At 37.2% G+C, this 25,678-nt stretch overlaps 2 protein-coding genes across 17 annotated transcripts in view; one reads left to right on the top strand and one right to left on the bottom strand.

The window, feature by feature from the left end:
• LOC129659174 (uncharacterized) overlaps positions 1–25,678 on the bottom strand; it is a 480,433-nt gene that overhangs the window by 55,030 nt on the left and 399,725 nt on the right. For 4 of the 11 annotated variants that reach the window (XR_008717843.1, XR_008717844.1, XR_008717829.1 and 1 more), the window contains 4 exons: positions 19,423–19,500; positions 13,572–13,671; positions 12,915–13,047; positions 71–215 (listed from right to left, as the gene is read on the bottom strand). Coding sequence is in view for 4 of the 11 variants with exons in the window: in XM_055590322.1 (XP_055446297.1) it covers positions 202–215; positions 13,572–13,671; positions 19,423–19,500 (192 nt within the window). In the remaining 7 variants the exon portion in view is untranslated. Of the gene's footprint in view, positions 1–70; positions 216–2,938; positions 3,347–12,914; positions 13,048–13,571; positions 13,672–19,422; positions 19,501–25,678 lie in introns of those variants that run through there. The other 7 variants (XR_008717838.1, XM_055590325.1, XR_008717832.1 and 4 more) reach the window with 5 other exon arrangements.
• The window catches only part of MDFIC (MyoD family inhibitor domain containing), a 323,251-nt gene that overhangs the window by 280,595 nt on the left and 16,978 nt on the right, over positions 1–25,678 (top strand). For all 6 annotated transcript variants that reach the window (XM_055590331.1, XM_055590330.1, XM_055590328.1 and 3 more), the window contains one exon: positions 6,864–7,136. In XM_055590331.1, the coding sequence (XP_055446306.1) occupies positions 6,864–7,136 (273 nt within the window). The remainder of the gene's footprint in view (positions 1–6,863; positions 7,137–25,678) is intronic.

Genomic DNA, 25,678 nt, shown 5'->3' with positions numbered 1-25,678 from the left:
CATAGTTGTTCATAGGCATTGGTAGAAGCTATGTTATATCATGAGTCGCAGCATTAATCCCATGGCTAAATTCAAGTTTATTTCTTATGTAACAGCATGAGATGAGCATTCCAGGTCAGTAAGAGGCTCTCCTCTGCTGCCATGCAGATTCTTGCTGTTTGGTTTCTCCAATATCCTTTAAGGTATTTCCCTCAGCCGTGGTCAAAGCTGGGTTGCTGCCAAGTACAAGGAAAAAGAAGCATAAGGAGGACACACCCAAGTTGTAAGGTCTAGGCCTAGAAGTGACAGAAATAAATTCTTCTCTTCAGCCCTTCAGAGCAAACATGGTCACGTGGCTGAAACAAACTGCAAGGAATGCTGGGAAATGGGTTAGCCCCATAGCCGGGAACGATGGGGAGGATGGATCTGGGAAACAGCTAGCAATCACCCTCTTCCAGACTGTACTTAAAGATGTTCAAGTACTTCCTAAATGTTCTTTGTGCAATGGAGAAAAGTGCTCAATTCTCCAGACTTCTAAAAGTTGTATTCTTTTGTTTGGGGAAGAAGTACCTCCAACCCCTGACATTTGATGATTTATTTTGCAATAATTAAAAAGGAATCACTGTTACAATTGCTAATCTATATGAGAGCATCAAAGAACAATCCCCTCTATCCTGTGAGATCCCAGTCACGTAAGCACAGGATTTAATTGGGACTCTTAAATGGTCAAGATTCTAAAAAAAATTATAATTCCAAAATATATCTCAATATGTTAGTATACACATTAAGTAAAATGAAGATGGAAAAGATGTGATGGAAAAGTTTAGAAGCTTGAGAGAGAAATAAATTTCAGAAGGCCTTTGGAGGGGAACTAAGGGAACAGAAATTGCCAGGAGCTTCCAGACTGGGTGTTAGAATGCTGGGTCTGTACACTGAGAAAAGTTTGTATCACGCTGATTCAAGTTGTCTAATAGCACATTTATTTTAGTTGATTTTAGCCTAAATTTACATTATAACAATAAGTATAAATAATATAGTTTAGTCATAGTAGTGCATATTGAAATGAATAACTTTTAAACCTATCAATAATATAGTTTAGTCATAGTAGTGCATATTGAAATGAATAACTTTTAGACCTATCAATAATATAGTTTAGTCATAGTAGTGCATATTGAAATGAATAACTTTTAAACCTATTATTGTATGTAGATGTATATTTTATGTATATTTAATAGAATGCTATTTTGTTATAAGTATATATAAAGTCTACACGTGTATGTGTGTGTGTTGGGGGGTGGGTGGGTGCGTGTCTGTTTGTCTGTCTCATAGTTACCAAGGAGTAGCATAATACTGGGTACCCAACAAAAGCTTTGTAACTATCCCTAGGAAGAGTAAATTCGGTTTATACCAAGTCAGTTTCCCCCTTCCACATTCTATTCTCCATATTCTATTTTGATCATTTTGTTACTGACAATTTTAAATCCTAAGCGTTTAATTCAGATTTTTTTTTTTTTTTTCGGATATGTGCAGCAGCCATTTAAACTGACTAAATGGCATGAGAATTCTTTTGTAATTTTATTAAATCTGACTTGTGTAAAGAGACCAGCAACTGAAGATGATTTGCACATGCTAATAGATTATATGTTATAGCAGAATGTTGCTTTATATTGCTCCTCCAGCAGCTGCAGTCTCAAGTATAGTTATTACTAGCTCCAGTATCACCCAGTTTTTTTTTAAATTATCAAAAGAAGTTCATGCTATTGACTCATTACTCCCATACTTATTATTCTTATTGAAAATCACTAGATCTAATTCTATCGGTTTCCTTCCTGATTGAAAATATTTGAACCTAGAAAGCATAGTATTTCTTAAGACATTTGTAACTATTCATCATGGATGTTAAAATTACAATCATGCTGCATTGTGTGAGAAATGATTTTTTTAAAAATCTTTACACATATGGTAAGCAGGTGACCAATGCTATCCAGGTTTGGAGATGCTGAATGTTCAAATAAGTGGTATTTGAAATTTTGATGTGTATTGCATTCATTACTGAATCTCAAGAATACATTTTTTTTTTTTTTTTTGCTCATATAGAGTAAGTTTAAAATGGGGTCTTTTGTGGAAGCACCCATCCTGTTTAGAATGATATAACAGATGCTGAATGTTCACATATCAAACAAAATGCCAGCTTTCTGTAGAAAAGAGGTGTCAAAAAGTTTCTTTGTACCTTTAACGCATGTGATTATGTAGTACAAAATGCAGAGTTTGTAAAATTTCTTGAATATACAGGCAAAAAAATGAATAATTCAAAACAACTCATAAGTTCTACATTCTATTGTCCCTTTATAACGCAGGCAGAAGATAGCAGTGCGCTCCCAATAGAGCTGAATTTGCACAAGTTCCACCTCTGAAAATGCCAGATGGTCTATGGTCTACTTTTGAGAGCTGTCACATATGTAAAGATTTGAAAAAAGAAAGACAGCTGAATGAGAGCAGTGGATCATTAAAGGGAGAGCGAGGGTCCCTAGGCATCACTTGTGTTTTAAGAAGCATTGTGTCGTTCCCATATTAGTGTGCCTTTTTTTTTTTTTTAAAGCCATACACAACTTTTACACAGTAAGGGAAAAAAAATCTATTTAAAGCTAAGTAGTTATGGTTTAATCAGTCAGTCAGACTTTTTTGTTCTTTATTCAAGAACACAATCATGTTTCTGATTTGGTTTTAGTTGTACATTTACTGTAAGATTTAAGTCACATCTCTGAAAAAGCATCAATGAAGTTGAATGTCTGTTAATATAACTCATATATCTAGGTTTTATCCAATTTTGATTTGCTTATATTTGCTTGCATCTGACAAAATCACAATGTTAAGAAATTGGAGTGAAAAGGGAATACTTGGTTATTGACCATAATACAAACTATACTAAAAATACTTAGGTGGCAGTGAAACAAAAATGAATGTACCATCATTTACCTGCCAACAGAAATAGATAAAATTTTGAGGATTGAAATGTAGATAAATCATTAAGAATATGTTTGAATGTCACTCCGACCATATACAGTAATTTGCAAATAGTCAATTTTGATGGTAGGAATAGGTCAGATCTGTCGGTTTTAGAATTTGGTGGCAAGACCTGATTATCTTTTACCACCTTTATTTTTATTTATAGGGAATGCTTGTTACATAATAATTATAAATTGATTTTGGATTATGGAATATGACAGGGCATTTTTTTATTGATAAGTCTCCACAGCATTGGTCAATAACATTTCAACTTAACCCAGCTCTCAATTGCTTGAATTATTCTTTTCAAGAAGAAGTGGTCCAAAACATTCCATTTATTTGGTGAGATTACTGGAAAGAGCTTTGAAAAGAACACCAAATTAGGTTTAACTATCTTCTTTGGCATCCCGTTAAATACATATGCATAACTGGTTTTATGTTCAATAGCAGTCATTAGGATGTCATTCTAGTTGATACAAGAAGTTACAGGAGCAGCAAATTAATCTCTAGATCAAATGATTGCACACCCATAAGAAATAGATCTCCTTTTGCACAAGCCTTGATTGTTAATTTTAGCTTTGAGAAGGATATATATAGTTGCTAAGCAGAGAAGTAACCATTTTCTTCTTTTTTTCTTTGCATCAGAAGTTAGGAGGAAAACAAAACATTTTGATAAATTTTACAGCCATTACTCTGTGCTATTCCGAAATATTAAATGTTTAGATAATTATTCTCCTTTGTCACTAAAAAACTGATTAAGAGTTCATATATTAGTTTTATAAATTGTGTATTAACATTAATAAACTTGGTATGAAAGGATGCTTTTGTTAAGTAAAAGAATAATAATAAACTTTTTTCTTACAATGTGTACATTCATGAGGAATAAAATAGTCTGGTATGCTAAGATATTTTTCCTCAAGAGACATAGCATATGTGAACAAGAATGGAAGTAAACAATGTGTGCTAAAGACCTGTCTAATTTGTCAAAAGTATTTATGAAGTCTTAGGTAGTCCCAAGATAACAGCTAATTAGTCCATTTTAGCCATTATCAGTTCTGTGTGTACCTGTTACAGTGTTGTGTGCTATACTTATTTCTAAGTCGAAGACCTCCTAGTATTCAGATTTAATTAACATTTCATAACTGTTCATAATCTTAAACAGAAAAGACTAATTAAAACAGCTGCTTCGTATTTTGAAATTCCAAGAAATGATAAAATAGTAAAATTTGACACCAAATGGTTTTTGCTGTTGCTATTTTTTTGCTGAAATTCTATGATTGATAACTCTGCGTAGGACCTATACCAGCAAGATAAATGTTGATTTTAAGAATTCATTACTTAACCAATGTAAATAGATAACATTTGGTGGGGAGATCAGGACTCTGAGCTTCAAAAACCAGAATCCATTTTAGCTAATTTAAATAGAAAATATTTATCAGTTGCATATAGACTCTCCCAGGAATTTTACAGCCAAGGATCATGCCCACCAAATGGGTGCTTTCCTAATGAAAAAACTTACTATTACTGCATGCTTTGCCCACTGATCTGCTAGGAAGTGGTCACCAGACACTGCACCCACTGCCGAGATTTACACATGCCTTCTTTACTGTCTGTGCTGAGAGGCTCTACCATCTGGGTGTGGCTGCCATCTTGCATCCATAGTTCTGCATGTGAGTTGCGCTTCTGCTTGGTAGAATGTAAATTACATATGTGCCCTCTAACTCGAGGACTGTAGGGATGAGTTAGAGGAAGTTATCAAAATCTATGAGGGTCTTTAGAAATGCTGGGCAGCATAGATGATCACTCATCACTGTGCTTGTTTTATGATTTATTGTCCAAAGAAATTAGTTGTTCATTTTTAGTGTCATGCTAATAAAATATTTTTATATTTTTCTTTTAAATTCTTCATTTATAAACATTGAAAACATCTGAAATGTCTTCGTATCAGAGATAGATGCATTTGCATACACAAGTATTTTGGTGACTTGCTCTCCTGTTCCATTGGTTTATGTCTGTGTCTGGACCAATGCCATACTGTCTCAGTCTGTGTGTGCGTGCGTATTCAGTCATATCTGACTCTGCAACCCCAAGGACTGTAGCCCACCAGGATCCTCTGTCCATGGGATTCTCCAGGCAAGAATACTGGAGTGGGTTGCCATTTCCTCCTCCAGTGGATCTTCCTGACCCAGAGATTGAACTCACCATTCCTGCATTGGCAAGCAATCTGCTGAGCCACTGGGAAAGCCCACTGTCACTGGTGGTCCAGTGGTTAAAGACTCCAAGACTTTCACAGCAGGTGTGCATTCAATCCCTGATTGGGGAACCAAGAATCCCACATGCCGTGTGGCCGAAAAAGAAAAAAAAATTTGAGTGATATATATGAACCATTTATATGATTTGGGCTTCCCTGGTGGCTCAGATGGCCTGCAATGTGGGAGACCTGGGTTCGATCCCTGGGTAGGGAAGATCCCCTGGAGAAGGAAATGGCAACCCACTCCAGTACTCTTGCCTGGAAAATTCCATGGAAGGAGGAGCCTGGTAGGCTACAGTCCATGGGGGTCGCAAAGAGTCCGACGTGACTGAGCGACTTCACTTTCACTTTTTACTTTAGTTACTGTAGTTTCAAGGTAAGACTTTTTATCTAAGTCAAATCCCACAATCCTGTTTTTCTTCCTTAAAATTTCCTTAGTGATTCTTGACTACTCTTACTTATAAAATTTTTGATCTGTTTGTCAGGTTCCACAAATAAGCCTTTTAGAATTTTTATGGGAATTGCATTACATAAATTGGGGATAATTACCATATTACCAGAATTAACATACTTATAATCTTTTCATTTGTTAGTTTGTGTTTTTTTTAATGTCAGTTATGTTTGGTCAGTTTTGCCATCGAGTCTCTTCCCCCTTTTTCCTAGCTTAATTCCTAGATACTTACAGGCTTTTTTTGTTTGTTTGTTTGTTGGCTTGTTTTTCTTTTGTAGTTTCTGTAAAGAGTTCAGTTCTTGCATCTTTGCTAGTTGCTTACTGTTGCCTTATGGAACTTCACTGAATTTAATATAGTTTATCATGTATACATCTTACTAAATTCTTAGTTTTTCAGACTGTATAGTCTCTTAGATTTCCCCTGGAATATTCAATTATGTATCCATCTCAAAAATGTTTCTTCCTTTCCAGGACTCAGACATGTTTTTCTTTTCGGTGTTCATTCCTTTTGCCAGCAGAGTGTCACGTAAGAGGGTAAAGGTGGGCATTCTTTCCTTGGTCCTGACCAAACGGGAGCACTTCTGCAGGACTGACTTTAAATTTTGATAAATGTGTTCTATCAGATTAAGGAAGTTCTCTTCTATTCCTAAGTTTCCATAAATGGTTTATTTTAAAATTAAAAAAAAATATATATATATATATGGAAAAGATTTTCTTATTAAAAAGAAAAGAATACAACACACTGTCTTATCCAGCTTTGATGCTTGAATTCATTGTTCCTTTCAAAAGGCAGTTGAGTAGTTTATCATTATCAGGGATACTCAGATAATACTGCAGTGTCTGTAGCACCCAAAATAGGACCTGGGACTTAGCTGTTGAATGAGTTTTGAATTACCTTTTGCAGATTTCCAACTTAAATTTACTTAAAGAAAAAAGAAGCACCGTTTTCTCCTCTCTTTTTGTGTCCCTTATGTAAAGCTACTCTTGATGAACCCTTTCCATTTCTCTTTTCCTAATTATGCTTTCTCTGTATTCATTTGCGTGTCCCTCCCCCATCCCCCGTTAGGATCATGGATGAAACCCAAAAAAGTCTGTTACTGATTGGATTTTGATTATTTTCAAATACTCATTTTTTTAACTGGATAAATATTTCCTGTTTTTCTTTTTTTCACTTAGCCCAACCTCAGCGCTTGCCTCAGCTTCAAACTGCAGCACAGGAAAGTGAGGAGGAAATAAGCAAGATAAAGAATGGCCACCCAAGTCTGAGCAATGGCAATGGAATCCACCACGGGGCCAAACATGTATCTGCAGAGAATCGAAGACTTTCAGCACCCGTTTCTCAAAAAATGCATAGAAAAATTCACTCCAGCTTGTCTGTAAACAGTGACATCAGTAAGAAGAGTAAAGTAAATGCTGTCTTTTCCCAAAAGACGGGCTCTTCACCTGAAGGTAAGTGTGATGCATATGCATGTGTTACTTGACCAGATGTAAAATCATATTCACTAAGAATCATTTGATCAAGCAAATGTATGAAGCATGTTACTTTGCCTCCAAACAGGAATTTTGGTAAAATGCAACTTCCCCAAAGGAAAGCCCAGGCTATAACGGAAGCATTGGCAGCTGACATCCTGCTTTTAGATTGTCTTCTGGAGTGAACAGTCATAACTTTAAATATAGCTGCTATACTTCTTTTTAAACCACATTTAAAAATATGAATACCATGTTTTGGTGGAATATGACTGTATGTATTTTTTCAGTCCCTGATTCAGTATGTAAATCGCTGATTCAGAGATACCTGCTTGTATTTTTCAGTTTTTAACTAGGCAAAACTAAAGCAAAAATTTGGTAATTGTCATGCTCTTGACAGAGAAAGGGCTAGGTGAACTCGTGCTTGACTGGCTAGCATCTTCCAGTTACCAGTGCTGTCAAGGGCAGCGCCCCTCGCCCAGCTCTGCCTTGTTCCAAGCTCATGGTGGTCTGAGCTTGGATCTCTAGATCCTCTAGATCCTCCCTTAGAGGCACTGGGCTGTGTTCTCTGACCTCTCAAGAATTAGCAATTACCTCATTAATGAAATACTATGAAGCAGGAAAAGTTTTCCTTTATTATAACACAAGCCCATCTGATGGCATTGGGTTTATAACCTACAAACTCCTTTTATAAAAATGACTTGTGAATTTATGTTAAAAAGTCACTTTCCCTCAAGTTCAAGGTCCCAAATTTCTCTCAGCATATATGCATGTTCCTCTGCTCTTTCTCTTCTCCTTTTAGTAGTTCATTGGTATCAAAAACTCAAATCTTATACACACACACACACACGTGTGTGTGTGTGTATATATATATATTTTACATATATATAATACAAATATTTTTCTTATTCGCCTTTCTATTTAAATTATCATGAAATTTTAAATAAAGGAAATTCTGGGGATGCTTCTGTGAAGTTGGCCATGCTTATTCATCGAGATAAATTGAGTTGTAAATAGGAAATTGTATCGAGAGTTACTAGTCATGAGTGGGAGAAAGGATATTACATTTTGGCTACAGGTGTCTCAAACTCAACTAAGGTAAAGTGTTAGGTTGATCAAATGATATGATAATAAATGGTCTGCATAGTTCCAGGTCAGTGACACTACTTTCCAAACTAATTAGATTGAAAAGGACATGATTGACACTTTAAAATGAGTTTGACATGTAAGCTGCATGGTCATCTCTGAAGCATAGGTAGGCTGTTAACTAAACTGGCTCTCTAAGGAGTTGGGAAGGCAATGCAATTTTCTTTAGAGGATCTTTGCTTCTAGGTGATTGGGTGAAATAATTGAATGCAATTGAAATCTACTTGTTTTATACATTTGACTTTTCCTATTGTGCTCCTAACCTCTAATTTTCCATTTGATATTTACTGATTTTAAAGAATGGTAATATTTGCGTGGCAATCCAACTTGAAATAGCTTATGGAGTTTTATACATTTTTGCTTATTTTTAATACCATCTCTGAATTTATTTCTAATGGAAGAATGCAGCTTTGTAACTAACACATGAAGGAAGAGGAAAACCAATAGTACATAGTGAAGTGAAGTGAAGTGGCTCAGTCATGTCCGACTCTTTGCGACCCCACGGACTGCAGCCTCCCAGGCTCCTCCGTCCATGGGATTTTCGAGGCAAGAGTACTGGAGTGGGTTGCCATTTCCTTCTCCAGGGAATAGTACATAAATGAAATAAAATTCTGCTCTCTATCCCTCTCTCCTCTTCCTGCTTTTCCCTTCTCATGTTCCTCTTCCCCTCTCACCCACCCATCCTTATGGCTGCTGTGGATAAGGGTGGATAAAGGTGTGGATAAGGGAAGTCCCTTGTAAACCTTCTCTTATCACAAAATCTGTTCCATATTGGATTAGGGGAATGAGGAACAGCAAACACCAATGGAATTGTCTAAGTATATTTTACTGTGTCCTGCCCACTTATTTCACTGCTTTGCTATACAATTTAACCTGATAGTACCTTTCTTTGTGATTACTTGAATTAAGATGAAAATTCCATTGTCCTATTTCATATTTTCTCAAAGATAGACATTGTCCTGCTTTTTGCTGCTATTTAAGGTTGTACCCTCAAATTTTGTTGTTTCTTCTGGCCTTCAGTTTTAAAAGTAAGTTTGTTCTCTGGGACTTTTTTTTTTTTTTTTTTTTAAAGAAAATGCTTTGGTTAGAAACTGAAAAAGAAGTTAGTTTCAGTTCCAAGATTCTGTGGTGCTTGCTTTATAGCAGAGCCACTTTGTTTTCAGAGCAGGTCTTTTGGTGTATAAAATATGTGAATCATGGTAAGCAGAAATCTAATGTCTGTGGAATAAAACAATGGCAGAAATTTTGTTTTTAATTTAAATTTAGTTCAGTTTATTGACATATAATTGATTTACAGGGTTGTGTTAGTTTCAGGTGTATAGCAAAGAGATTCAGTTAAACATGTACATATTCTTTTTTACCTTTTTATCTATTATAGGATATTGTAAGATATTGAGTATAGTTCTGTGTGCTATTTACTTGTTTTTATATAGTGTGCATATGTTAATCCCAATTTCCTAATTTATCCTTCCCCCACCTCCTTTCCACGTTCATAAGTTTGTTTTCAAAGTCTGTGAGTCTATTTCTATTCTGTAAATAAAGTTAATTTCTATCCTTTTCTGAGCTTCCACATAATAAACAGTATCATGATATTTGTCTTTCTGACTGACTTCACATAGTATGAGAATCTCTAGGTCCATTTATGTTTCTGTGAATACCATAATTTCATTCTTTATTTTTTATTGTTGAGTAATAGTCCTTTGTATATATGTACAGCATCATCTTTATCCATTCATCTGTCAATAGACACTGAGGTTGCTTCCAAGTCTGTAAAGAGTTTTTTTAAACAGTGACAGCATTTGGATTTCTGGAGGCCTATATGTGAGAACAGTAGGTCTTGAAGAGGCCTGATTTGTGATACTATTAAAAATGAATAGAAATTAAAAAAAAAAAAAATTTAAGTTTACATTGTTAATGCCTATTCTTACAGCAAAATGAGCAAACAAGTAGCAAAATGGTATTTGCTGAAAATCACAAAAATACCTAACCTTGCCTGGTCTGGCAATGTGCTTTTTTTCTGGATAAACAGTGTTTGTGGTTATGATTTTTGTATTGCACATAAACAACAGTGATAACCAGAGAGGCATTTTTCTGGTTCAGATGATGAAATTAAATGTATAGCTATTTCATAGTGTTTCATTAAGGGCTGCTTTGATGACAGTTTGGAAAACACTGCTATGATGTGAGCCCATTGCTTATACAGAGGTAAGGATTGACTCAGCCTCAACAATTGCATCAGTGAGTTGGTGACATCTTTTCATATGTCTTTAATGTGGATTATTTAAGGCTTCAGGACAAATAGACATGGGTTCCATCAGAGTTCTCTTTTTAAGCTATGTTGATTCAGTTATGAAGATTTGTACCATAGATTATTCTAATCTACATAACTTTTCTACCTGCTTCATGCACATGAAGTCATTTAATCCTCCCAACAGCACTGTAATTCTATGAACTGTATGCAATTATCTAGTTATAAATGAGAGAACTGAGGCCACAGACACTAAGTGAATGCACCAAACTCAATTAGTGCATGATAGAAATGAGATTCACACCTAGATCATTCTGGCTCCATGGTCTAGCCTCGACACTACTGTGTTACGTTGCCTTAAAGTTCTCTGAAGAAAGGTAATTTACTGGCCTTTCCAACATCACATGGGATGTTGATATCATCCCAGCTGTGGGTCAGGCAAGGATCTTGTGATTGATTAGTATACATTTGCCTTCTTTAAACTCTTCCAACTAAAATTTTAAAAGCAATTTTCATACCTATGTTCTGTGTCCATTTTCCTTCCCTGCTAGACTGTAAGTTCCTGAAGAAGCTTGACTGGGTCTGAGTCGAAATGTTTTTCTTAAATTTACAGTCATGCCCAGTACAATAGCTTCATTGTTAATAAGTGATGCAATGTTTTATTCCAAACCACCTCCATGAAACTAGCACTGGAAAGTAAAATATGTGCTCATACTCATTTAAAATATGTTCTTTTAAAAAGTTCCTTTTATGCAATAGAGGAAAAAAAAATACCCATGTGGGGAAATACTGTATATTTTATTTTAATATTATTAAATTAGTAGATTCCTACTTGTTTGTATAATTAAATATTCATACATACATTACTTCAATTTCTTGATTGCATCACCCAGGTAGAGATTTTTTAAGACATGTTTAAGATTCTTGACCTTTGAAATAATTATAGTATAATTTAGTATCATATAATATTCAAATTGCTAAGAGCTTTCATTAGACTCTAATATGATTTTTTCCTTATCATAGGAATAGTAAATCCTAACACGTGTGCCAATGATGCTATTATGATTTTGTAAAAACTAAGTTTCAACAAAGATATTTTGAGGAGATTTTATACTTTTTAGTGATATTTGCTATTTAACATATTTCATAGTGGGCTTCTCTTGTGGCTCAAATGGTTAAAAAAAAAAGAGAGAGAGAAATCTGCCTGCAGTATAGGAAACCGAGGTTCAATCCCTGGTTTGGGAAGATTCCCCTGGAGAAGGACATGGCAACCCACTCCAGTACGTTGCCTGGAAAATACCACAGACAAAGGAGCCTGGCAGGCTACTGTCCATAGGGTTACACTTTTCACTTTCATACTGAAACATAGATTAAGTACTTACAGAGAAATTGCATATCTAGTCCCAGCAGTTCATTGAGTATAACTGTTGAACAAGAGTCAGGAGCGTCATATGCATGGCAGTACTGAGGATCAGTCTTATTTTAAATCAGAGAGGCCACATAGCCTAGTGGTCAGAGCACAAACTCTAGAGCCAGTCTGCTCAGTTCAAACATTGGCTTTACTAGTGGCCCATGATGTGTCCTTGAGTAGATAACTTAACCTCTTTGTACCTCAGTGGCTTACTGTAAAATAGGGATATAATTAGTCACCTATATCATAGGATGGTTGGAAGAGTGTTTGAGTTGCTATTGCATTCAGTTTCAGTTATAACAGAGCCTGGCCTGGATGAAGTACTTGGATGCTGTTATCATCATCGTCATGAAGGAGCACACAGGGAAGGAAGGGTCAGCAATGTCAGCTTTCTAGACAAGGTAATGCCTGGATGGAGACCTGAAGGTTAACAGAAGGAAAGGCAGTTGAAAGAGGCATTCAAAAAGACTGAAGGGGGCCTGTGAAATAAGGTGTTTTGTTCAGAGAACCATTAAGTACTTTGCTGCTGAGGAGTCAAATTAGGAGAGGTGAGACTGGAAAGGATCAGTCCATAGGCAGCCTGGGAAGCCCTGTTGTGCTAATGTAGCCCGATACTTATGATTTCTCTGAAGGGTATCATTTTATGCCCATTGCATATTTTTTTTGAAACATTATATTTCTTTTCTCTCCATGATACAGAAATTCCATAGTTGCAATTATGTAAACCCAGAATACTGCTATATAGTAAGCATCTGTACTCTGATCACCTTTATGATCTTTTTGTATTTTAGTAATGAACTATTACCATAGATAAAATGAGGACTTAGTTATAGACTTGGTGAACTGGGGATGCTAACAAGTTCTTCAGGAAAGCTTTGGATGGACTTCAGCCCAGTCCTCTCCCATTTTACTGGTACCCTCTGCTTGTCTTTAAACTAGCCTCTTGACTTCTTACCTTTATGACTTTTCTCTGTCTTGTGTTTAGACTTTTCTTTCTCCCCTTTTCAGTGTATCTCCCCCTGCATCGGATCGTGAGTAGGAGGAGGACAGCCATGACTCTGGGAGGCAGTCTGGGTGGGGCACACAGGCTTCAAAGGAGATGTACACAATTGAGCAGGTCAGTTTGAAAAGCCCACTAGGTGATTCAAATAGGTTCCACCCCCTCCTTCCTTGAGAATCACTGGTAAAAATATCTTTCCTTGACCTCACCACTTCCTCTTCTCTCCTTGCACTTGAAATTGTGCCTTCAACTGCAAGCACACACATTTAACAACATAGCTGACTGACTCTGCCACTTCTCTTCCTTATATTTCTTATAACTTACTTCGCCTTCATGACCTCTCCATATTTTTTTCAGAACTCAAGCATCATCTCCTGATGCCCCAATTTTGAGCTGATTACTCTTCTTTTGGGTCCCCACAGTGTCTTCCAGATACAAAATGAGACTGGAGTTTAACTCTTTCTGCACTAAAATGTAATCTTACTGAAGGCAAAGACTTGGTTTTATCCATCTTTTAGCTTCAAGCACAGAGCCTGGTATGTGACTTATCATAACTATTTAGTAAATGATGAAGCAAGTAAGGGACATAAATTGGAGAACGCAGGCACTTACTCTTCAACATTTCACAGACGTCATAGTTGATATCTCGGAAATCACTGCAATCCTCAAGGGAGATGAAATGGGGAGATTGAAGGGAGTGCAAATATTTGAGCTAAAAGAGGCCAAAAAAAAAAAAACACAAAACTTCGAGAAGTACTAGTACTTTAGTGAAAGGATAATAATAGGACTTCATGATCTGACTATAACATTATAACCTGAGCCTCCAGAAACAAATTTTCTGTGACTTTGGCAAGATATATTGCTGTGTTCCTCAAAATACTTAATGTGCTAGGATGATGTTTTGTTTTGTTTTCTCAGGCACAGTGCCTTCCATTCCATGTCAGAATAATTGTGTGGGAGAAAGGTTTAGAATTCTGCTTTCTGATGCAATATTTGCCAGTCCATTGGAAAATAGGATTTTAATAATTTTCTTTTCTCACCCAGCAAGCTAATTGAAACGGTAATACAAAGAGAAGGATGTGTGAATGTGTGTGTGGAGAACAGGTATGATCAGCGTTGACTATGTCAAAGTATAAATTATTCTGTACATATAAATCATTGCTTATTTACTTGAAATATTAAATCAACTGTTCTTTAAAAAATCATCTATCAGATTATAAGTGGTGTTACTTTAGGGCTGAAGGTAAATATTTAAATACACTTCCTTTTGAGTTTAGGAAAATCACTTTGTAATCTATGATCTGTAGTAAGTTATATCCATCCATTTGATGAAAGGCAAAGATTTTACAAGGTTCTAAAGTATATAATTTGAGATTTGAAACAGAAACACCTCGAAACTTCTTTTATACTAGTTGACACCTGAAAGAAGAGATAGACAGCTATCTACTGTGTGTGGACTCCACCTATGATGTTTGGTTTTGTACACAAGCTTAGACCACTGCTCTAAGAATTTGAATTAGCTTAGCACTCACACAGAAGGTGGGTGAGGAGGAAATAAAACAATGGAGATACAGATAGAGTGGCCGGGAAGCATTGGGGTGTGGGGTAGCTGAGTGAAGAGGCTATTTAGAAACCCAGCTTAGTGGAAAGAATAATAGGCTAAGTGGACAGAAGAACTGAATAACCTAATAACCCTATTAATATATCAGGGTTTTAATTTTTTCTTTGATGATGGTAAGTTTAGATGATGATTTCATTAGGTGAAACAGTAGCAGGTAAGTGCAGCAGCCAGGCTTATCCTGGATTACAGTCCATTTTCAACCTCAAGAGTCAGGCCATGTGTGGGCAGTGAAGGTTTTCTTTAGGGTTTCAGGATTGTATCGAGGAGTCCTGGCCCAGAACTAGAGTAGCAGTCAGATTAATGCATTTTAATCAGGACTGTCATTCATTGTCTAGTTCAGTTAGTTCAGAAAGGGAACTGAAATTTAAGAAATCATGAAGAGTAGCTGAATATAGTTTGAGGCTGACCATGAGATGAATTGTAGACCTGTTCAATTTCAAATAATGACATACAATCCAAGAACATTTGGAAATATATAACTGGAACTTCAGAGAAGGAGTTAAAAGCAAGCACACTAATTTCTATTAGTTCTCTTAGAGGAGATATTTGAAACCATGCATCTGGATGGGATTTCTTAAGTAGAGATTTAAGAGCAAAGGTCAGATGACTGAGAACTGAGTGACTCAGGGATCACTGGAGGCCAGCCAGCTTGGTGGAATGGGAGAGTGGGTTTAGCTTGAGCACTGGGGAGACAATGCCATATAGAAAGTTCAGACTTTTCTCTAAAAGTGATGTCAGAGTGTGGCTATGGCACTGATAAGATAGCCTAGGGGAGAGGTCAGAAAACAAAAAGAGGAGGAAGATGATCGAGCCAAGAGGAGTGGACAGGAAAGGTGAGAGAAGAAACAAACTGGAGAGGGTGGTGTCCTGGATACCAGGGAATAAATGCTTTGAGTCAAGGGAGAAGCTTGCACCAGCTATTGTGACACCTCAGTCAGACGAGAATTGAAATGATTCTATTGAATTTAACTATGTGGATGTCATTTCGTGATCTAATTAAGAGCCATTTTTGTAGAGAAGTCAGAATGATACGGGTTGTGGAATGTGATAAAACACACTAATAACAATAGCTCTAGAAAGGCCAATGTCCAAAGAGGTTTTAAGATGGAAAAGGTTTCTGTTTATATTTGGATGGAAAGGATCCAGGAGAGAGGGAAAGTTTGCAGATTTAAGAAGGTAATAATGATAACCTTATTGACAAGCCAGCATATCATTTAAAGAAATGATATTTAGTGTTTAGATCTAGAGTTCGGATTATGTAAATACACATCCATTATCAAAGCATGAGAATTGAGCAACCAGAGAAGCATTTACTGAATTGTTAATGTAGGTGACTCCACTCTTTATGGGAGGATCATTGATAATTGCTTTCTAATCATGTCTTCATACCAATTTGGGCTTTCCTGGTGGCTCAGATGGTAAAGCATATGCCCCCAATGTGGGAGATGCAGGTTCAATCCCTGGATTGGGAAGATCCCCTGGAGAAGGAAATGGCAACCCACTCCAGTATTCTTGCCTGGAAAATCCCATGGACAGAGGACCCTGGTTAGATGGCTACAGAGTCTACAGTCCATGGGGTTGCAAAGAGTCAGACACGACTGAGCGACTTCACTTTCTTTCACTTTCATACCAAGTTACCCTATAAAAGTTACTCAAAAAGCTTCTAACTCAAGTCCCCACTCCTCCTTCATTCCAGAAGTATTAATTGCATTTGAATGGAAGACACTGACCCAGCAGACATTTATGAATCTGAGTTCCAAATTCCTGATTTGTGTTTAGCCCACAAGTTGATGGAAATTAATAGCTTCTTATAATTTAGATTGATAAGGCCCTTAATTGAATTTAATTGTAACTTTTACACATAGTATAGGACAGGAAATAAAACAGAACATAAACAAGTGAGTGAAAGTCACCCAGTCATATCTGACTGTTTGCAACTCCATGGTCTATACAGTCCATGGAATTCTCTAGGCCAGAATACTGGAGTGGGTAGCCTTTCCCTTCTCCAGGGGATCTTCCCAACCCAGGGATTGAACACAGGTCTCCTGCACTGCAGGTGGATTCTTTCCCAACTGAGCTATCAGGGGGGCCCAAGCAAGTAAACACACAGCTAAAGAGAAGAAAAGTGTGGGAAAGATGAGTAAGGAAATTACTGCAGAATCCAGTAGCTTAACTTTAAAATGTATTTTAAGTAAATTTGTGTTTTAATGTGGTCTGGTGGTGGTGATTTAGTTGCTATAAGTCATGTCAGACTCTCTGTGACCCCATGGACTGTAGCCTCCCCAGGCTTCTCTGTCCACAGGATTTCCCAGGCAAGAATACTGGAGTGGGTTGCCATTTCCTTCTTCAGGGGATCCTCCCAAACCAAGGATTGAACCTGGGTCTTCTGTATTGCAGGCAGATTCTTTACTGATTGACCCACCACGGAGGACCTTAATGTGGTCTACTCTTCACTGACTTACTATCACAAGCAAAAGCTCTAAAAGTTAAGATCAAAATTCCAACTTCTATAAATTAATTGTGATTGTCTCTTACACAGTGATCACTTTTGGTTTGTGGGCTTTTTTCAGAATCTAACAACAGTTATGATTCGCAGGTTTCTAAGGTGGTAACAAACACCTGTGAGGTCTCTTGTTATTCCTGAAGGTAACAAAAGACCCCAGATACCTTCAGATGTCTTATTCTAAAATGAAATATCTCTAAGAACTAAACAGTAAAGCAGGGCATAGATTCTGGAGGGACCTAATGAACCATTTTAAGGATTTTGATTTTGGTTTGAGTGAGGTAGGAAGCCAGGGTTTGAGCAGATGATGGACATGATCTGACTCACCATTTTTAAGCATCACCTGTCTGTCATTCTGAGTGTAGACTATAGGTACTCAGTGGCTAAAGGAGGGCCTGAGGGTCTGCTGTGGGACTCTTGCAGTAACTCAGCTGAGAGATGACAGGGTTGGATCAGAGTGGTAATAGTAAGATAGTGTTGTATATGGATGTATTTTGAAGGCAGAGTAAGATTTATTGGAGGGTGATATTTCAGTGTGAGAGAAAGACAAGGGTTAAGGATGACTCTAGGTTATTTGGTCAAGCAGTTGAATGTATGGAGTTACCATTAATAGAGGTGAGAAGAACAGGGTTTGGTTTTGAACAATTTGAGATGCCCATTTTTTTTTCCAAATGGTACAGTTGGACAGTTTGAAGATGAGAGGAAAGATCTGCACCCTAAGATGTTTTGTGAGTCATCAGAGTATAGAATGTTCAGTGGATGGGATCTCTTGGGATTGTGGTTCTCAATCCCAGCACCTGGGTATCTGAAGTAAGACCTTCTGGACAAAGGGAGTACAATGTGAAATATCTCTCTGGGCACAGACCCCAGAGAACCCAACTCAAGTGGAGTGGGACAAAGGCATCAGCATCCTTTAGAACAGGGGTCCCCAACCTCCAGGATCTAATGCCTAATAATCTGAGGTGGAAATAAATGATGTAATAATAACAGAAATAAAGCACACAATAAACGTATTGTGCTGGAATCACCCTGAAACCACCTCCCCACACACAGACCAGTCCTGGAAAAACTGTCCTCCACGAAACTGGTCTCTGGTGCCAAAAAGGTTAGTGACCACTGCTATAGAAGTTCTCCACAAGACTCTAACATGCATGCAGGGTTTCTGCCCAGGAAGTAAAGTCAATTAGTGATGCAGGAACTGAGCTCTAGACCTGCTCAACAAGTCAGAAAATGAACAGATACTATGAAAAAAAAAAATGGGATGAGTAGTCAATGATGGAGGAGGAAAGAATAAAGACTGTGTTTCAAGTTGGAGGGAGTGGTCATGTGTCAAATAGCAACCGAAAAAGCCAGTGAGATGAATAAGAAGTGACAATTGACATTGTCCCGTGATCACTGGTGACCTTCATACTTTTGGTGTGTGATGGGAACAAAAGTCTCACTGAAGTGGTAGAGAAAATTAAAGATGGCACAGCTAGGCTACTCTGTTCAAGGGGTGTTCCTAAAAGAGAATAGTAAAAAGGCTGTGAGCTAAAAAAATATTTTTAGAGATGGGGTACATTGAGTTTTGTTGGTAATGAGCTGGAAGAGAAGTAGCTGGTGGATGATGCAGGACAAGGATGTCCTTGAGTAGCTGAAGCAAAAGAGATCTATTAGAAGGCACCCCATCTGTAGTTACTGATATCTGTATCTATATCTCATCATCCCTCTCAGATTTTAGATCATTACCAGAAAGTGGCCAGCCATATTTCAAGATTATCTTTCACACTGCCTTCTTTGGTAGGTTCATACACTAAGCACTTGCTATTTATTTAACTGGTGATCTTAAAAGATCTTAAAAGACCTAAAAAGACCAGTAGGATTTGACATGGTAGATTTACAGTTTTTCAAACCTTCCATCTAAAACTGTTTCATCATTTGTAATGATGTAAAATATTCTAGAAGTTTCCATTCATTTTAGAAGAACTTCGAAAAAATTATCTCATAGTTACAATAATAGCACTAGACACTGCATAATACTACAATTCTCAAAGGAAGAAATTTTTGGAAAGAGATACAGAATGTGCAGGATGTTTGGAATCTTCTGACGAAAACTGGTTGATGACTCATGAGTCTTGTAGTTTGTGAAGTATATACACAAGAAAAATATGATGTTAATTTGCCTTCAAATATTTGAGGTGACTACAGTAAAACTTTTATCTTAGATGCTCATGATAAATCAAAACATTATTCTTATTTTTGTGTGTCACATTAGCCTAAGTTTTACCACCTTAACAAAAGTATTTTTCACCTTTTAAAAAGTTAGTTCCATTTTTTGAGGATAGAATATAATTATTTACCTCATCTGATGAACTGAAGAAAATACTGGTGAATAATTTGTACCTCAATTCATGCCATGTAGTCCGCCTATTGACAATCTAGAAGAGAAAATTCAAAAATTTAAGGCTAAATAGATTGTTCACATTCCTTTGTCTTTAAAACTATTTTGATAATAGTATATTTTATAGTATTGTCTACAGATACTGTAGCTTATTGTTCTCTTTGGTGCTGTTATAATTTTTTTTTCCCTAGTGTTTTGTTACTAGGTTTTTTTCTTCAATTGCTTCCTTTGGGTGTGTGCCCTACCATACTCCCTCTACATTTGGAAGATCTAGTGTTTTATTAGCTAAATAGATACTCAAATGTTTGTGAATTGAGAATTGTAATATTGGAGGGAAATTAATTTTGAACAAAGAATTTTTGAAAAAGGAGTCTTAAGGAACAGGAGCATGTCTAGAGTATGTCTGTTTTGTGCACTCATCAGAGATGCTTCATCTTTAAAGATCTGGTTTGCAAGTCCAGAATTTTGATTGTCTCATTTTGGTTATTTCTCCAAAGCATACATTCTATACCTCTGTCCAGCTGTCTATTGATCTTTCAACACCCTGCTCTCTTATATCTTTTTCTTTCTTTCCCTCCTGACTCATTTTATTCCCTTTGCATGATTTCATTCAACAATTTATTGCAGTTTAGAGGAACTCAAATGGCAGTGATTCATGACATTTTGAATAATAATGCTTTAATACTCTTTTCAGATAGTTTTATTCTTCTGTTCTGTGAAGTCGCTCAGTCATGTCCAACTCTTTGCGACCCCATGGACCGTAGCCTACCAGGCTTCTCTGTCCGTGGGATTCTCCAGGCAAGAATACTGGAGTGGGTTACCATTTCCTTCTCTAGGGGATCTTCCCGACCCAGGGACCAAACCCGGATCTCCTGCAGTGGAGGCAGACGCTTTAACCTCTAAGCCACCAGGGAAGCCTCTTAGTTTGTATGTTTGCAAGATATGACTCTCAAATTCTCTTAAGACCCAAGGCTTAACAATAATTTTTTTTCTAGGTTGAATTAGATTCTTTCAGTTGATTTCTTTCAGAGTATATAGTTACATTGCTATTTGATTGTTTTAATTGCATTCTTAAATGACACTGCCTGAATCTTAAAACTAATTGAGGTAACACTGAAATACTAGTTTCTCTTAGAAGTTTTCTCAGTAATTTTTAATACTTACATATACTGTTTAACTATCATAGTTTTGAGGACCTTTTGTATTTAATTTGTATAAACCTCAACTAGTATAGTATGAAATAGGATAGAGGGGAGCTCATGGTATAAAGTTCCCATATTTCTGAAAAAAAACTTGTAAGATGAAAATTTTTTTTTCTATAGAAAGTTTCAGTTGAATACACAAGGAAGCTATTTGAAAAATGTGTTTATGATCCTCCAGTTCATAAGTTTTTAGCTTTGGGAAGAACCCATGGTGTTGATGGGGGGCCAGTGGGGTGGGTAACCTTAATGTCAGTAACCTTTAAACTTTGAAGGAAATTCTAAATTTTACTTAATTATAGATGAAAGCAATAAACAAGTTTACGGTTATTTCAGAAATCATGAAGTATTAGTTATGTTAATTACTACTTTAAAATCCTAGTACTTATCAGATCATCTCTAGGTCTTGTTTTTAATATGTTAAAAAAGAAGTACTTATAATATTAAAAGCTGAATTATAATAACTTTCAACATAACTGGTTTCCATTGAATCATTGTATTTCATTTTACACATTTAAAAATATTATTTTGTGTCCATGACATTGCAAATAAATAAGAATCCCTGCCCTAGTGCCCTTTGCATCCTAAGCATTCTTTGTGGTATAAATTTCCTTTTTATACTACAAGTAACATACTTGTTTTGTATACTTACATTTCTGTGTGCATGTTGTATAAGACAGAGAACACATTTTTGTAAATAACTTTTTAATTTTTACTCATATTAAGATATATTCAAATTTCTTTAAAAATTATATTAAATACTAAATTCTTAAGTAACTGTTGTTTGTAGTTGTCTCTGTATTTTAGTGATATTCTTTTACCAAGGCATTGTCAGCAATACCAGGGCATGGAGAAAATTAACTTTGTGGTTTTTTTCTGCCACCATTTTAGTGATCTTAATGTAATGCTCCATAAATAGGTATGGGAGAAAACAGATGAAAGAATCTAAGTCAACAATCTGGTGGACAATGTGTTTCAGATTAATCTTCTGAAAGGATTTTAATTGATAGGCAGCATAGTGTGGCCTCAGGCCCCCCTCCCAGCACAGGTTCTTGATAACATGTAAGGTCTTCCCTACTACTTGCACACTCGACTGAAGGGGAAACGGAAGGTGGTAGACATCTATCAAATGGATATAGGAACCAATTAGAAGAAAATAAAAGAATAATTAATAAACAGTTTGCTCAGGGAAACTAATCCAAGTTCCTATTTTGAAGGGGAAAATTCATACAAATAAATAGTAGTTGTCTTCTAAAGATTGAGAAATCCAAGAGTTTGGGGGAGATGTGCAGATAATTGAAAGAAAAGAGCAAAATGGACTTATAGCCTATGACATATTAAACCTGCTTAAATTTCTACTCTGACTTCTCTTGGGAAATCAAATTGGAGAAACCAGACCTCTTGGGGAATAACATCCCTATACATCACATATTTAAATTTGACACTAGAAGTTAAGTTTATTTTTTCTTAATAATTATGTTCGGTGAGGAATGCAGAAATTGCATTTTGGAATGACAGAAGAGTAGTTATTGTAGAAAGAACTTTTCAACATCTGTGGTAGCTATCTACCATAGGAGGTGGCTCACTCTATGCGTTCTATAGAGTAGAGTGAAAGGAGAAGGAAAACCAAAAGGAAGCTTTGTCTCAGGGCGTGCAAATGAGCTTCAAGTCAACAGGTCTGCCATGTTCCCAGGCTTGTGGACTGAATTTTGTACAGCCGTCCTATTTTACTCTTTAACCTAGTGCCTTTGATTACTGTTGTTACTTTGTAATATAGTTAGAAATAAATATGAACATACTCGTTCTTGAACCCCAGTTGACCATTTTATAATTATATATATGAGTATATATGCAATGATATTTAATATATATACTAGTATTTTATATAAAATATAGTCTATTATATATATTAAATACAGACGTATATTTAATGTAATACTATATTATACAATGTAAATGTAAAATATTTAAATATATTCTATTTATATATACTTGGAATATGTATATTTATTTATATTTGGATCTCTTGACAAATCTCCTAACTTCAGACTCTGTTATTCTCTCATACTTGCCTTTCAGAACCCCAAGTCTAGATTGTCTGTCTTTTTACTTCTCTCTGTACCAAGGAGCTGAGTAGTACTCACAAAGCCTTGATATCCATAAAGGCTGCTGTAAATACCCAGTGTGTCTTGGATCTCACCTTGATTCGCACATTGCCTCAGGTACCTGGATACAGAAGCAAACTGCAGAGCCAGCCTCTCCCACCTTCCACAGCGACTCTCTCATTTTGTTGCTACTCTTTCAACAAAGTTCTCTGAAACTTTCCCTCACTGTGCATGGGAAGAAGAGTCCGGCTGTGTTTCTACGCTCTTGTCAGTCTCCTCTGCTACTCACCTTACTCAGTCCTTTCCTTAAATGCTCTTGTTCCCTCACATCTCTACATCTCTTCTCTTTTCATTCTGGACGTTCTCCCTGGGCAACTTGATTTTACTCACTCTTAAGAATTACAGCCTCCAGCTCTGACCATCTCCCAAGCTCTAGATCAGCGTTTCAAGCCACCTCTTGGGCATCTCCCTTTGAGTGTTCTCAGAAGTGAACTACCTCTGTTTTTTTCTCAGTAAATGGCTCCAGAGCCAGGAAGTCACACTTGACTTTTCTTCTTGTCTAGGGTCTTATCAACTCCTTCTAATCTCACCTTCTGATTCCTCACCATCATCCTGCCTGACTCCACTGACACCATCCCTGCCTTTCCATTTCTGAAATGGAAAATGTAAGCTTTCTACCTGGTTTTCCTGCTCCAACAATAGACAGCAACTCTTACCTCTAAAACTCTCATATTCTTGCCTCTGTTTCTTTACATAGCCTCCACACTACCTGGATCCACCTTTGCTTTCTCTTCACCTAACATGCCCTCTGACCATCTGCCCCTGGGACTTAGCCCAACTTAGACTCAACTTGTATTCAGCATCAGTTAACTTTCTGCTCTGCTTTGACTGCTTAACTTTGAATGTTCTGCTTAACACTGCTTTGTGTTAAGCCTAGCAGTACCTTTGTTCCAGGCCAAGAAAAGACCCTGAGCTAGACTTTGGAATCTATTGTCTATAGATAATTGTACATTATATCATCATAGAAACTTAGTGCTTGAAAAGAATTTGGAGATCATTCCCGCCTCACTGTTTGCATACGGACACTGAGTGAAATACTTGTTCAAGGTCAGGTAACAGAACCTAAGAGTGACAGTTATGTCTGTCTTGCTAAGTCGCTTCAGTCGTGTCCGACTCTGTGTGACCCCATAGACAGCAGCCCACCAGGCTCCCCCGTCCCTGGGATTCTCCAGGCAAGAACACTGGAGTGGTTTGCCATTTCCTTCTCCAATGCATGAAAGTGAAAAGTGAAAGTGAAGTCGCTCAGTTGTGTCCGTCTTAGCGACCCCATGGACTGCAGCCTACCAGGCTCCTCCGTCCATGGGATTTTCCAGGCAAGAGTACTGGAGTGGGGTGCCATTGCCTTCTCCGAAGTCTGTCTTAACTGATTGGAAAACAGGCTTTAATGTTCCAGATCCTAATAAACAGGATGATGCTTAGCTGTGCTACTCTTGAAGATAGCAAAGTAGTTATAAAATGAAACATCTTTGCTTTTATGCCCCCAAGAATGTCATTTGCTGTAGCTAGAAGCCTACTCAAAACCATTCAAACAGCAACCACCACCACAGGCACTTAGCACATTTCTTTTGGTAGTTCTGGCATTTACTGCCTGAACTGTCATAGTAGGAATGAGCTGCGGTGCAGGAAAACCTCAACTGGGGAGTGGCCTTGATGAGGTGCAGAGGATTAGGAAGCAACTAAGTACTGAAAAGAGAATTTTTATATTCTTTTGCACAATTTAAAGTATTACAAAAAGGCTACAGATTTTTTTGTTAATTAGAAAACCAGGCTTATCTACTCTTGTCAATTAAAGAGTATCACAAACAATGTGATCATAGATTTTTCTTGGCTCTGGAGTTGTTTGTACACTAAATTAAGGTAGAAGTATTTATACCTTATAATTTCAGTGTTCTGCTGCCCTGTTCATCTTTGACTTGTGTTGGTGTCTTAAAAAAAGAGAAAATCGGATGATATTGAGAGAAAACATGGGTGGAGAGAGCACACGATGTGGGAAGAGGAACAATGCCATCATTGATTCACAAATTAATTCCATAAATAACAGGATTTACCTCCTGTGCACAGCTTTGACATGTGCTTTGGTGTCTCATTTTGCCCTAATGTTTTACTCGGCTTGTTCCCCTTCATCTTGCCTGCAGTGTCTGTTAGACTGCTGTGCCTCTGTGGTTGGGGCCTGGCTTCTCTGCCAGGGCCTGGGAGCACACCCTAGGCCTTCTCAAGTGAGGCTCGTCCTGCCTGTGTGAGGCCTGTGTGTCCTGCTGGGAAGCTGCCCTGCCTCCATGGGGGCTGCAGGAACTGCTGGGGCCCCTCAGCCCCTTGGACTCCTGCTAAGGAACGCTCGGGTCACTGAAGTGTTGTTGTGTCTGGTCCCAGTCCTGCGGATATTGGCAGCTTCCTCTTAGTGTGTTTGTTTACTCCCATGCTGCCACAAAAACCTCACATCACATGGCCAACCCTGGGGACTCTCGAATAGCCACTGATATTAGCCTACACATATTCCAAATGGGGAGTACTGATTCCACACGGTGACATAGACTATCCTGAACTCACCTCCTCCCAAACACATACCAAATATATAACTCAAGAAGATAAAAGTTCCTCTTTAAAAAGGACCTTGGAGACTTGAGGTTTGGAAGCTGAACAACTCCTAAACATTAGGCAAATGAGAAAAAAACCTACATCAAAGCAATTAAGTGGGGCTGAGACAAAATCTTGGTGTAGTGACCCACAGTCAGAGGAAACTCAAAACCTGGAGCTTCTCCCTGAGGGTAGGGGGTTTAAACCTCATATCAGACTTTTAAGACCTGCAGAGAGATAAGTTCCCAAAACATATAAGGTTTGAAAAACCAATGAT

This window comes from Bubalus kerabau, chromosome 8, assembly GCF_029407905.1.
Source record: "Bubalus kerabau isolate K-KA32 ecotype Philippines breed swamp buffalo chromosome 8, PCC_UOA_SB_1v2, whole genome shotgun sequence".
NCBI lineage: Eukaryota > Metazoa > Chordata > Mammalia > Artiodactyla > Bovidae > Bubalus > Bubalus kerabau.
Note: the sequence above shows the minus strand (reverse complement) of the source record. Positions and strands in the feature narration are given on the sequence as shown.